The sequence below is a fragment of the Salvelinus sp. IW2-2015 genome, linkage group LG5, assembly GCF_002910315.2.
Source record: "Salvelinus sp. IW2-2015 linkage group LG5, ASM291031v2, whole genome shotgun sequence".
Classification (NCBI taxonomy): Eukaryota; Metazoa; Chordata; class Actinopteri; order Salmoniformes; family Salmonidae; genus Salvelinus; species Salvelinus sp. IW2-2015.
In genome coordinates this window covers 4882381-4896162 of record NC_036844.1, presented here as the reverse complement: position 1 = coordinate 4896162, position 13782 = coordinate 4882381, and the positions used below count along the sequence as shown (strand labels likewise).

At 41.2% G+C, this 13782-nt stretch overlaps 1 protein-coding gene across 1 annotated transcript; it reads left to right on the top strand.

The window, feature by feature from the left end:
• Nucleotides 1-7417: 7417 nt before the first annotated feature.
• Nucleotides 7418-10061, top strand: LOC111964472 (deoxycytidine kinase-like). Its single transcript, XM_023988366.2, has 4 exons — nt 7418-8007; nt 8240-8430; nt 8731-8830; nt 9709-10061. The coding sequence occupies exons 2-4, from the start codon at nt 8246-8248 to the stop codon at nt 9733-9735; spliced, it is 312 nt and encodes a 103-aa protein (XP_023844134.2). The 5' UTR covers nt 7418-8007; nt 8240-8245; the 3' UTR covers nt 9736-10061.
• Nucleotides 10062-13782: the final 3721 nt, after the last annotated feature.

Here is a 13782-nt window from a genome sequence, read left to right as displayed (position 1 = left end):
ATTAATGGCCTCTTGCCTGATCCGTGAGTTTTTGGTGGCGGCACTCTCTTGGCAGGTTTGTTGTGGTGCCATATTCTTTCCATTTTTTTAAATGGATTTGTGGTGCTCCGTGGGATGTTCAAAGTTTCTGATATTTTTTATAACCCACCCTGATCTGTACTTCAGACCCAGATGCAGACAGTGTCGAAGTAACAATAGTTTATTACTAGAACAGGGGGCAGGCAAAATGACAATTCAAGGGCAGGCAGAGGTCAGTAATCCAGGGCGGTGTGACAAGGTACAGAATGGCAGACAGGCTCAGGATCAGGGCAGGCAGAATGGTCAAAACCGGGAAAACTAGAAAAGAGGTACTAGAAAAAGACAGGAGCAAGGGGAAAACCGCCAGTAGGCTTGACGAACAAAATGAACTGGCAACAGACAAACGGAGAACACAGGTATAAATACAGTGGCTTGCGAAAGTCTTCACCCCCTTGGAATTTTTCCTATTTTGTTGCCTTACAACCTGGAATTAAAATAGATTTTTTTTGGGGGGGGGGGTTGTATCATTTGATTTATACAACATGCCTACCACTTTGAAGATGCAAAATATATTTTATTGTGAAACAAACAAGAAATAAGACAAAAAATCTGAACTTGAGCGTGCATAACTGTTCACCCCCCCAAAGTCAATACTTTGTAGAGGCACCTTTTGCAGCAATTACAGCGTCACGTCTCTTGCGGCATGTCTCTATAAGCTTGGCACATCTAGCCACTGGGATTTTTGCCCATTCTTCATTGCAAAACTGCTCCAGCTCCTTCAAGTTGGATGGGTTCCACTGGTGTACAGCAATCTTTAAGTCATACCACAGATTCTCAATTGGAATGAGGTCTGGGATTTGACTAGGCCATTTCCAAAACATTTAAATGTTTCCCCTTAAACCACTCAAGTGTTGCTTTAGCAGTATGCTTAGGGTCATTGTCCTGCTGGAAGGTGAACCTCCGTCCCAGTCTCAAATCTCTGGAAGACTGAAACAGGTTTCCTTCAAGAATTTCCCTGTATTTATAGCCATCCATCATTCCTTTAATTATGACCAGTTTCCCAGTCTCTGTGGACGAAAAACACCCCCACAGCATGATGCTGCTACCATGCTTCACTGTGGAGATGGTGTTCTCGGGGTGATGAGAGATGTTGGGTTTGCGCCAGACATAGCGTTTTCCTTGATGGCCAAAAAGCTCAATTTTTGTCTCATCTGACCAGAGTAATTTCTTCCATATGTTTGGGGAGTCTCCCACATGCCATTTGGTGAACACCAAACGTGTTTGCTTATTTTTTTCTTTAAGCAATGTCTTTTTTCTGGCCACTCTTCCGTAAAGCCCAGCTCTGTGGAGTATACAGCTGAAAGTGGTCCTATGGACAGATACTCCAATCTCCGCTGTGGAGCTTTGCAGCTCCTTCAGGGTTATCTTTGGTCTCTTTGTTGCCTCTCTGATTAATGGCCTCCTTGCCTGATCCGTGAGTTTTGGTGGGCGGCACTCTCTTGGCAGGTTTGTTGTGGTGCCATATTCTTTCCATTTTTTTAATGATGGATTTAGTGGTGCTCCGTGGGATGTTCAAAGTTTCTGATATTTTTTTATAACCCAACCCTGATCTGTACTTCTCCTCTTCTCCACACACTTTGTCCCTGACCTGTTTCTTCATGGTGCCGCTTACTTGGTGGTGTTGCAGACTCTGGGGCCTTTCAGAACAGGTGTATATGTACTGAGATCATGTGACACTTAGATTGCACACAGATGGACTTTATTTAACTAATTATGTGACTTCTGAAGGTAATTGGTTGCACCAGATCATATTTAGGGGCTTCATAGTAAAGGAAAAAAGCACCACTTTTCTGTTTTTGATTTTTTTATACTTTTTTGAAACAATATATATATATTTTTCACTTCACCGATTTGGACTATTTTGTGTATGTCCATTACATAAAATCCAAATAAAAATCCCATTTAAATAACAGATTGTAATGCAACAAAATAGGAAAAATGCCAAGGGGGTGAATACTTTTGCAAGGCAAATCAAATCAAATCNTGAAATGAATAAATATAAGAGTGTCATGAATAAATACTTTTGAGTTAGAGAGAGATTGAAAGAGAGAAATGTGCTCTGGGACGAGTCAGCTCTTTTCTGCCTGGAGGACACATATTTCAAATTCAAATAAAAAACAACGAATTGATGTAGCCTATACAACTCAGACCGTAATAAACATGAATGTTATAATTTTGGAAGTATGAACTAGGGTTCAAGAATTTCATTGACATACGTGTTACACTATAGCCTACAGCACCCGACGTCACAGGAAGGCCAAAAAGATCATCAAGGACATCAACCACCCGAGCCACGGCCTGTTCACCCCGTTATCATTAAGAAGGCGAGTTCAGTACAGGTGCATCAAAGCTTGGACTGAGAGAGTGTAAAAACAGCTTCTATCTCAAGACCGTTAAGACTTTTAAATAGCCATCACTAGCCGGCTACCACCCGGTTACTCAACCCTGCCCTGTATACATAGACATTCAATCACTGGCCACTTTAATAATGGATCACTAGTCATAATGTTTCCATACTGTTTTACTCATATCACATTTCAGGAGAAGACCCAGATGCAGACAGTGTCGAAGTAACAATAGTTTATTACTAGAACAGGGGGCAGGCAAAATGACAATTCAAGGGCAGGCAGAGGTCAGTAACCCAGGGCGGTGTGACAAGGTACAGAATGGCAGACAGGCTCAGGATCAGGGCAGGCAGAATGGTCAAAACCGGGAAAACTAGAAAAAGACAGGAGCAAGGGGAAAACCGCCGGTAGGCTTGACGAACAAAATGAACTGGCAACAGACAAACGGAGAACACAGGTATAAATACAGTGGCTTGCGAAAGTATTCACCCCCTTGGAATTTTTCCTATTTTGTTGCCTTACAACCTGGAATTAAAATATATTTTTTTGGGGGGGGTTGTATCATTTGATTTACACAACATGCCTACCACTTTGAAGATGCAAAATATATTTTATTGTGAAACAAACAAGAAATAAGACATAAAATCTGAACTTGAGCGTGCATAACTATTCATCCCTCCAAAGTCAATACTTTGTAGAGGCACCTTTTGCAGCAATTACAGCGTCACGTCTCTTGCGGTATGTCTCTATAAGCTTGGCACATCTAGCCACTGGGATTTTTGCCCATTCTTCATTGCAAAACTGCTCCAGCTCCTTCAAGTTGGATGGGTTCCGCTGGTGTACAGCAATCTTTAAGTCATACCACAGATTATCAATTGGATTGAGGTCTGGGCTTTGACTAGGCCATTCCAAGACATTTAAATGTTTCCCCTTAAACCACTCAAGCGTTGCTTTAGCAGTATGCTTAGGGTCATTGTCCTGCTGGAAGGTGAACCTCCGTCCCAGTCTCAAATCTCTGGAAGACTGAAACAGGTTTCCCTCAAGAATTTCCCTGTATTTATAGCCATCCATCATTCCTTCAATTCTGACCAGTTTCCCAGTCTCTGTCGACGAAAAACACCCCCACAGCATGATGCTGCCACCATGCTTCACTGTGGAGATGGTGTTCTCGGGGTGATGAGAGATGTTGGGTTTGCGCCAGACATAGCGTTTTTCTTGATGGCCAAAAAGCTCAATTTTTGTCTCATCTGACCAGAGTACTTTCTTCCATATGTTTGGGGAGTCTCCCACATGCCATTTGGTGAACACCAAGCGTGTTTGCTTATTTTTTTCTTTAAGCAATGTCTTTTTTCTGGCCACTCTTCCGTAAAGCCCAGCTCTGTGGAGTGTAGGGCTTAAAGTGGTCCTATGGACAGATACTCCAATCTCCGCTGTGGAGCTTTGCAGCTCCTTCAGGGTTATCTTTGCTCTCTTTGTTGCCTCTCTGATTAATGGCCTCCTTGCCTGGTCCGTGAGTTTTGGTGGGCGGCACTCTCTTGGCAGGTTTGTTGTGGTGCCATATTCTTTCCTTTTTTTTAATGATGTGGTGCTCCGTGGGATGTTCAAAGTTTCTGATAATTTTTTATAACCCAACCCTGATCTGTACTTCTCTTCTTCTCCACACACTTTGTCCCTGGCCTGTTTCTTCATGGTGCCGCTTACTTGGTGGTGCTACATGCTTAGTGGTGTTAAAGACTCTGGGGCCTTTCAGAACAGGTGTATATGTACTGAGATCATGTGACAGATCATTTGACACTTAGATTGCACACAGGTGGACTTTATTTAACTAATTATGTGACTTCTGACGGTAATTGGTTGCTCCAGATCATATTTAGGGGCTTCATAGTAAAGGGGGTGAAGACATATGCAAGCACCACTTTTCTGTTTTTGATTTTTTTATACTTTTTTGAAACAATATATTATTTTTTTTCACTTCACCGATTTGGACTATTTTGTGTATGTCCATTACATGAAATCCAAATAAAAATCCCATTTAAATAACAGATTGTAATGCAACAAAATAGGAAAAATGTTAAGGGGGTGAATACTTTTGCAAGGCACTGTACACTGGGGATAATGGGGAAGATGGGCAACACCTGGAGGGGGGTGGAGACAAGCATAAAGTCAGGTGAAACAGATCCGGGTGTGCCAACTCATTTCAAATGTATATACTGTATTCTATTCTACTGTATTTTAGTCTAGGCCACTTTGACATTGCTCGTCCTAATATTTACACTACCGTTCAAAAATGTGGGGTCACTTAGAAATGTCCTTGTTTTTTAAAGAAACCCTCATTTTTTTGTCCATTAAAATAACATCAAATTGATCAGAAATAAAGTGTAGACATTGTTAATGTTGTAAATGACTATTGTAGCTGGAAAARGCAGATTTTTTATGGAATATCTACATAGGCGTACAGAGGCCCATTATCAGCAACCATCACTCCTGTRTTCCAACGGYACGTTGTGTTAGCTAATCCAAGTTTATAATTTTAAAAGGCTAATTGATCATTAGAAAACCATTTTGCAATTATGTTAGCAGAGTGAAGAGGTGACTCTGGGATGCTGGCCTTCTAGGCAGANTAATTTTAAAAGGCTAATTGATCATTAGAAAACCATTTTGCAATTATGTTAGCAGAGTGAAGAGGTGACTCTGGGATGCTGGCCTTCTAGGCAGATTTGCAAAGATAAAGCCATATCTCAGACTGGCCAATAAAAAGAAGATTAAGATGGGCTAAAGAACACAGACACTGGACAGAAAAACTCTGCCTAGAAAGCCAGCATCCCGGAGTCGCCTCTTTACTGTTGACTTTGAGACTGGTGTTTTGTGGCTACTATTTAATGAATCTGCAAGTTGAGGACTTGTGAGGCGTCTGTTTCTCAAACTAGACACTCTAATGTACTTGTCCTCTTGCTCTGTTGTGCACCGCGGCCTCCCACTCCTCATTCTATTCTTGTTAGAGACAGTTTGCTCTGTTCTGTGAAGGGAGTAGTACACAGCGTTGTACGAGATCTTCAGTTTCTTGGCAATTTCTCGCATGGAGTAGCCTTCATTTCTCAGAACAAGAATAGACTGACGAGTTTCAGAAGAAAGTTTTTTTGTGGCTGGCCATTTTGAGCCTGTAATCGAAGCCACAAATGCTGATGCTCTAGATACTCAACTAGTCTAAAGAAGGCCAGTTTTATTGCTTCTTTAATAAGCACAACAGTTTTCAGTTGTGCTAACATAATTACAAAAGGGTTTTCTAAAATGATAAACTTGGATTATCTAACACAACGTGCAATTGGAACACAGGAGTGATGGTTGCTGATAATGGGCCTCTGTACGCCTATTGTAACGAGTGCGCTGAGAATCGGGAAGCAAGTTCAGGGAGTGAGTGTTTCAATAAATAAAAGCAACAATAAACACGACGCACAAACAACGCACCGGCATGAAAACAGAGTCAATAACACCTGAGGAAAGAACCAAGGGGAGTGACAGATATAGGGAAGATAATCAAGGAAGTGATGGAGTCCAGGTGAATGTCATGAGTGGCAGGTGCGCGAGACGATGGTGACAGGTGTGCGGGATAATCAGCAGCCTGATGACCTAGAGGCCGAGAGGGAGTATGCGTGACACCTATGTAGATATTCCATTAAAAATCAGCTGTTTCCAGCTACAATGGTCATTTACAACATGAACAATGTCTACACTGCATTTCTGATNTTACAACATGAACAATGTCTACACTGCATTTCTGATCAATTTGATGTTATTTCAATGGACACATTTTTTTTAATTTTCTTTCAAAAACAAGGACATTTCTAAGTGACCCCAAACTTTTGTGTATATTTTTCTTAATTCCATTCTTTTACTTTTAGATTTGTGTGTATTGTTGTGAATTGTTAGATACTACTGCACTGTTGGAGCTAGTAACATGAAGCAATTCGCTACACCAGGAATGACATCTGCTAAATATGTGTACAGTATGTGACTAATACAATTTGATTTATAATACCCTGAGCACCTACATCTGCATTTGAATCACTTGAATYACTTGTGTTTTGAAGAGTAAATCAGATAAAGAAACGAAACCTAGAGAGGCGTAGACAGGAATGTAACAAGACCAACATCATTTCCTAAATACCTGTTCAACACAATACATTTCTGGCTACAACATCCCATAACTTTGCAACCTGTTGAACTGACCCAGGGTTCTTCAGAAGGCACACCTCCCAGGTGAGCAAGATACTATACAATACACTCTTAGTATATGATGTAAGTATGACCTACAGCAATTCAGAGAGAGAGAGAGAGAGAGAGAGAGAGAGAGAGGTGTGCTGTCCAATGTCTAGAGCAGGGCAGGGGGAGGAGTGAGACCGTGTGAGGGACTTCATTCTTCAGCACTGCCGTTGAACTTGACAATAAAAAGCATCTAAACGTTCTTCTCAGATAAGCTTCTCCTGTTCTGATTTAACAGATTCGTGGACTGTGAGAAGAGTTTCTCAACATCCACWRATGTGGTGGGGAGCCACAAATAAAGAGAAGCAATGCGGGCCCGAGTTTGCAGCCTGTCTTTCAACTCCTGCCCACCAGTCCACTGCTCTCACCTGTCTGGCATCAGTTTTGTTTATTGACATGTAGTTGTGCCACTCCTCTTCAGACACCTCACTCAAAGCAGGGATGATGTGCACATAGTCCTTCCTCTCTTTCCTGGGACCCTTCCACTYGTGCTGGATCGAATATATAAAGAGAGCTAGTCTCTGGTGCCTTTCCATCACAGCCTGCAGCTTAATGGCACATTCTCCATGGCAGCCTTGAAGAGCTCTGCACACACATCTCTCTCTTGCTCTGGAAGTTCCTCCAGCTGAGTGGTGGTGCCAGTCATCTGCCTCTGCCAGTGCTGCCATACTCCAAGAACGTGTAGGTTCTGCATCTTGTCGCCGATGTTGTGGGCTTATGGCTCTGATGTCTTCTCCAGCTTCTTAAAGGAGAACTGTGGTCGACGATGAACACATAGGCCTTTAGCAAGGATTTGTGATTCCCCAGCAGCTCCTTCAGATCCTGGACACACTTGGCAGGTGGTGGGCCCATACCTTCCAGACCTACGCCTGCATGAGCAGGGTCTGAACCCAGATGAAAGCCACCAATAGGAAGCTCAGAGAGACAGAGAACCCTGTGCAGTTCTTCGAAAGGTCCGTCTACAGCGACAGGTATGGACGAACCAGAAATTTCACCAGGAGAGTCATGTCTTCTTTAATATGATACGAAGGATATTGTTTAGAATTCTATAACCATGGAAAGAGTTCTCCCCCCCCCAAAAAAAATTGCTGTAAGTATGTGTTAGTATCTGTACAGCTTCCATAAGTGCCTCTAAGCACACCCCTCTCATTTGTCCTATGTTGTTGTTCTGTCTGTGTCCAGATACATCTTTGCAGCGAACCTGAATGAGAGTCTGAACGAGACAGAGTGGTCTATCTACCAGGACTGGCACGGCTGGCTCCACAAACAGTTTGGGAAACGCATCGAGCTGGACGGCATCATCTACCTTCAAGCCGCACCAGAGGTGCAACTAACTTAACTTCGATACACGTTCGTTAGAAACTTATCGTAGCAAAACATTTCAGTTTGCATTGTAGTAGATTATATAACGTAGCCTATTGGCTTTTTATTTGTACTGCCATACACCTTTATGCAAAAAAGAAAGAAAGCAAAATGTACACTTTACATTCACGTGCACTTATACCTGTGTAGTAACACTGCAATKACAATGGTACTTCTTGTGTGTTTGTGTGTAGAGATGCATGGAGAGGCTACATCTGAGAGGCAGAGAGGAGGAGCAGGGCATTCCTCTGGAGTACCTGGAGAAACTCCACTTCAAACACGAGAGCTGGCTGCAGCACAAAACCATGCGGYGAGAGAGGGAGGAAGGAAGTGTTGATGGGATTGTGAACGAGGAAGGGAGTGTTACGGAAGGGAGTAGGTTGAGGTACGGACGTGCGTGTGTGTGTGGGAGCATTAAATAAAAAGCGTACATTTTGACATTTCTATACTACTAACGTGTTTTAGAGACGTATGAGACAGGAAACAGGCTTGTTCCTCAGGTCTATTTTGAGCTGTGAATTTCCTTACAAAGAGGGAAATGTACTTGAAATAACAAGGAAACAACCAGTAAATAGCCTGACCTGAGAAAATATGTTTATTGCATGAGCATGATGTGTGTGCGTGCGTGTGCGTTGTCGAAGTCACAAACCGTATGTTTCTATTCCCTCCTGGTCCTTATCCACAGCATGGTATATGAGTATCTGATTGACACGCCCATTCTGACGCTGGATATCAACAAAGATTTTAAAGGGGACAAGGTCAAGGGTGCTGACGTGGTGGAAAAGGTAAGAAGTCGTATCAAACCCATTTGTTTTAAACAATGTCTTTAAATGGAAATTGGTTCTTTTTAATGAAGTGGTGTCTTTCAGAAATAGAAAGATGTGACTATATTTAGCTGTTATTTTGTTAAGGTGATTTCTGAAAACATACTGTTTGGAGGATACCGGCGGTAGTGAAAAACATCCTGTTATCACTGAGTACAGTCGAGGTTATTAGTAGAGGGATGTTGATAAAGACACACACACACACACACACACCCACACACACACAACACACAACACACACACACACACACACACACACACACACACACACACACACACACACACACACACACACACACACACACACCACCCACACCATGTTTCACTTATGGAAATGAGGCCTGAAAAGCTGTTAATGTAGCTGTTTGACGTTGAAGGTAAACACCAATGCTTTGCCTGATATCATAAAGCCATTACTAAAACGCTACAGTCCTGAACATGGGAACACAGAACAGATGAACACACACGAACAGGAACAATCACCCACAAACAAACAGTGAAAACAGGCTACCTTAATATGGTTCCCAATCAGAGACAATGACAAACACCTGCCTCTGATTGAGAACCATATTAGGCCAAACACAAACCCAAATAGAAACACAAAACATAGAATGCCACCCAGCTCATGTCCTGACCAACTAAACAAAGACTAAACAAAGGAAAATAAGGTCAGGAACGTGACAGTCCAGTTGCAGCGCTGTCATCCTTTGGCACGGCCAAGCTTAGCTCCACATTGGGTCCACATCAAACACTTGCACTGACCTGACAAACACATTTACACTGACACTGATATCCATATTCATTATGTGCWAACAGCTTGTTATGTGATTTTCTTCCAGGTCAAAGAATTTCTCAGTACCTTGTAAACACCAGTAGATGACCATCATAGCCTTGCCCTGGATGGCAGCCAGCAGTGAGGACAGATGTGGAACTTGTTTTGAAATGAATGATGTCAAGAATTTTTTATATATTTTTTTAAGCATTTTAAATGTATCGACTTGCATGGGTACCTGCATGGGTAAACACAATATGATACGTTTGTATAGCTTGGTTTCACCTTCATATCCTGTCTGTTTTATTTATCAATATGAATGAGAAGGGGGAAAAACCTGAATATGTATTTCTTTATTGGAAATCATTTGTGTTGTTTTATAAATGCCTAAAATAATAAAGGGCTACCAGTATAAAGGAACCTAAGGAAGTCTTCTGTGATTCTTGAGCAAACAAAACTTCCCAGTAGGTCTCTGAGAAGTCTACCTGAAGTGCTGTGAACAGCATATGCCCATAAAATGGAGCTAGGCCTACTCAACTACATGTCTAGATGACCGGTCTGAGCCCTATGGCCTGAGCAAGGCGCTGGCCGGGCAGTGCACAATCCGTCGCTAGGTTTCCATCCAATTGGCAACAGATTTTCATGCAAAATGTTCACATTTTCCCATCAGTGGTGTTTCCTCCAAACTGACTTGTTGCAGTATAGAAATCATTGCGTGATGAGGTAGTGCACATAATATGTACTTTTTCGCTTAAGTTTTCGTGTACCGAATAGAAATACCGATATTCAACAATACCGACAGTTTTATCGCAAAAACTGTTGCGTTAAATTAGATAGCAAATGGGCCTACTCTGGTCTTGGCACATGCTCTCGAAAGCCAACAGCTCGCAGATACAGTGCGGGTAGCAGAAACCAAACCACATGATTTGAATGAAAAGTATTTAATAAACATGAAAAGGTGAATGTAAGAAGTGCTCATCATTTCAAATAGGTTACATTATTAAACAACATATAAACACTCGAAATAGGTCAGGAGCCAGACATGGATCCCAATAAGGAATACAAATGTATTATTTCGGCTATATTATTTCAATTATTTCAAGGCTATAGCCTACAAAGAAATACATTGTGAAGCATTTGCGAGTGCGACACTAGGCTGGTAGGGACATAAAGCCTCGGCATTTAAACAACATTTTGTTGTATTAAATCATTCTAGTCTATAAATTGCGCATATAAACTGTGATTTACATATGCCAGGCATGCCCTGAGCTCGTGAAGTGAGCGTTTCTGGAGCGAAATTGGAGTGGGCAAGAAGGCTGCTCCGGCGTCTGGGAATCTCGCTCTGCGGCTCCGCTCTGCTCACATACTCTGGCGGGTAGGCTAGTGTACATGATGATATTATGTCAAACGGCAGTCAAGCATTGACCATCATGTCACCAGAATAAGACCATGTATATTTATTGGAAAGGAGCCTCAAGCTCATAATCGTGATCTTTCACCACCCTATGAAGTTCATAATTTATTTAATCTGTAGCCTAATAAACTGCATGGTTTACGGAGTCATTGCGTGACTCCAAGTTTCGATATGATGGTTATGTCAATATTTGAGCWAAAGACGTTTCCACCGCGCTATCTCGCATAATACATTTTACCTACACAAAAAGATGCCACCATGTCGAACCAACAAATTATCTGTCGGCATGTATAAATTGTACCGAAACTTCCTGTTTCCATCACAGCTGTCTGGATTTTAAAAATATAAGGTATGACTTTACTCGCATAAAAACTATGGATGGAAACGTGGTTACACACCAACCAATCTGTTATTACCCAATTACTGTACTTGTAAATTAGTTGATGATCAGAACTTCAGTGAAAAGCCTTGATCAAGCTGGCCCCTGTGAATAAACAGAAACTGCCGGTAATCTACACAATAAAAGTGTGTGTCACAAATGTAAATGTGTAGGATACTAGGGCTAACTAGCCCCCTGGGGTAACTGCRCCACCTGTAATTCACATTAAGACCACAAGATGTCCCCAAATTATTTCCCCAACACTTTCACTGTCTGCCACTGCTGTTACTCAACAAAAATGTCCTCTGTGTCATCACTTTTGGCGATATCAACAAAACGACTTTGTGGTAAATTGATACATTTTTGGGCAATTTTAGATATATTGTAGATATATTCCAGTGAAGTTAGATCTATAATTGTTTTTTTAAATATACAAGTAGGAAAGCCTTACAATAAATAATCCACTTGTTTAGAGAGAAACATTTCACAAATTTTTGAGTAAGTAATAATATGTTAAATGAGTGTGTTGGGGGCAACTCGCCACCGGTAACTGGCACCTGGGGAAGAGTTACCCCTTTATGGTTATGAATGTCTTTCTACCTGTCATTTAGACAATGCCCAGCCCAGTTAGCGCTAGTTTATGCTAACTTGCTATCTAGCAACTTCACTAACAGTAAATGCTAGCCAGCTTGCTAGTTAGCATAAGCAAATAGGAGGGTTAGCTAGCAACCTTACAACGAGATCATCTGAGGTAAAATACATTAAATAGATAAYGTAACTTAATTGCAGTTGTTTCCACTAGTGGCTGATAGCATTACAGTTAATTTGACTTTATAGCCTTTTAGCTATTTTAAACAGCATTTTATGTCTTAAAAAAAAAAAGTATAATTAACCTTTATTTAACTAGGCAAGTCAGTTAAGTACAAATTCTTATTTACAATGACGGCCTACACCGGCCAAACCTGGGCCAATTGTGCGCCACCCTGTGGGACTCCCAATCACAGCCTGTTGTGATACAGCTKGGATTTGAACCAGGGTGTCTGTAGTGACACCTCTAGCACTGAGATGCAGTGCCTTAGACTGCTGCRCCACTCTGGAGCCGTATRGGTAGATAGCTAGCTACATTTTTAAGAGAGAGTTTTTCAATTGGCATCTCTCCCCGTTTTCAGTCACATGTGGGGACTGGATTAGGTTTGAGCAGTGCAGGCGGTGGGCTCATGAGTTCTGCTCCAATTTTACTGGGGATAGCTTTACAATGTATGTACAAATTATAATTGTGCAATAGCAGAGCATAAGAGAGTTGCCACATCAATGTTACACTGAATTAATTAGTGAAGTTATTGTTATTAAATGTTATATTSCAATGTTATKTAATGTTATTAGTTATATTCCATTCCAATATTATATTCCAATGAAYACATWTTTTWATGAATTAAAAACAACTTTGAAAMCCGTTTGCTCCTGAATGTCATTTGAAAGGCTGCTGGGATTTACAATCTTGCGTTATTCAAGTAATATTTAGTGCATTTGTACATAATGGATTGTATGGAAAAGAAACTACACAGAAAGAACATATAAAATGAATAAAGAACATATAAAATGAATGTGCAGGTGAGATAAAAAGAGGGACTTTACATCAAATCTCCTCATATTGGGGATATTAATGGTGACGTGTGCAACAGCATTTATTCCCCATATTTTATTTAAATAATTAAAATAAGACAACTTGACATAGCTTTTAAGTATTACTTACTAAATCATTTCTAAATAAAATGGATTAAATTGATTATAACACACCTGTGTGAAACCCTACGCCGTTGTCTTCTACCGGGGTAATTTGGCACCCCCGGTGGCCAGTTACACCACGGGGAGGGGGGCAGTTACCCCTCCCCGTGGTGTAAAAAAAAAGTTTTTTAAAAACGCCCCTTTTCTAAAAACATTTAATTAAATAACAAAAAAATTGTAAACTGTAGCTATTATTTCCCTTTATAGTTTATTCGTCTAAGCATGACCTTCATTCACATACCAATTGTAACGTCCTGACCAGAGTTCTTATGTGTTTTGCTTGTTTAGTGTTGGTCAGGGCGTGAGCTGGGTGGGAATTCTATGTTGTGTGTCTAGTTCGTCTGTTTCTGTGTCCAGCCTAATATGGTTCTCAATCAGAGGCAGATGGTAATCGTTGTCCCTGATTGAGAATCATATATAGGTGGCTTGTTTTGTGTTGGGGATTTGTGGGTGGTTGTTACCTGTCTCTGTGTTTGTGTTCTGCACCAGATAGGTCTGTATCGGTTTTCACGGTTTGTTGTTTTGTTTGTTGTTTGTAGTGTTCACTTGTCGTCAAATTAAAC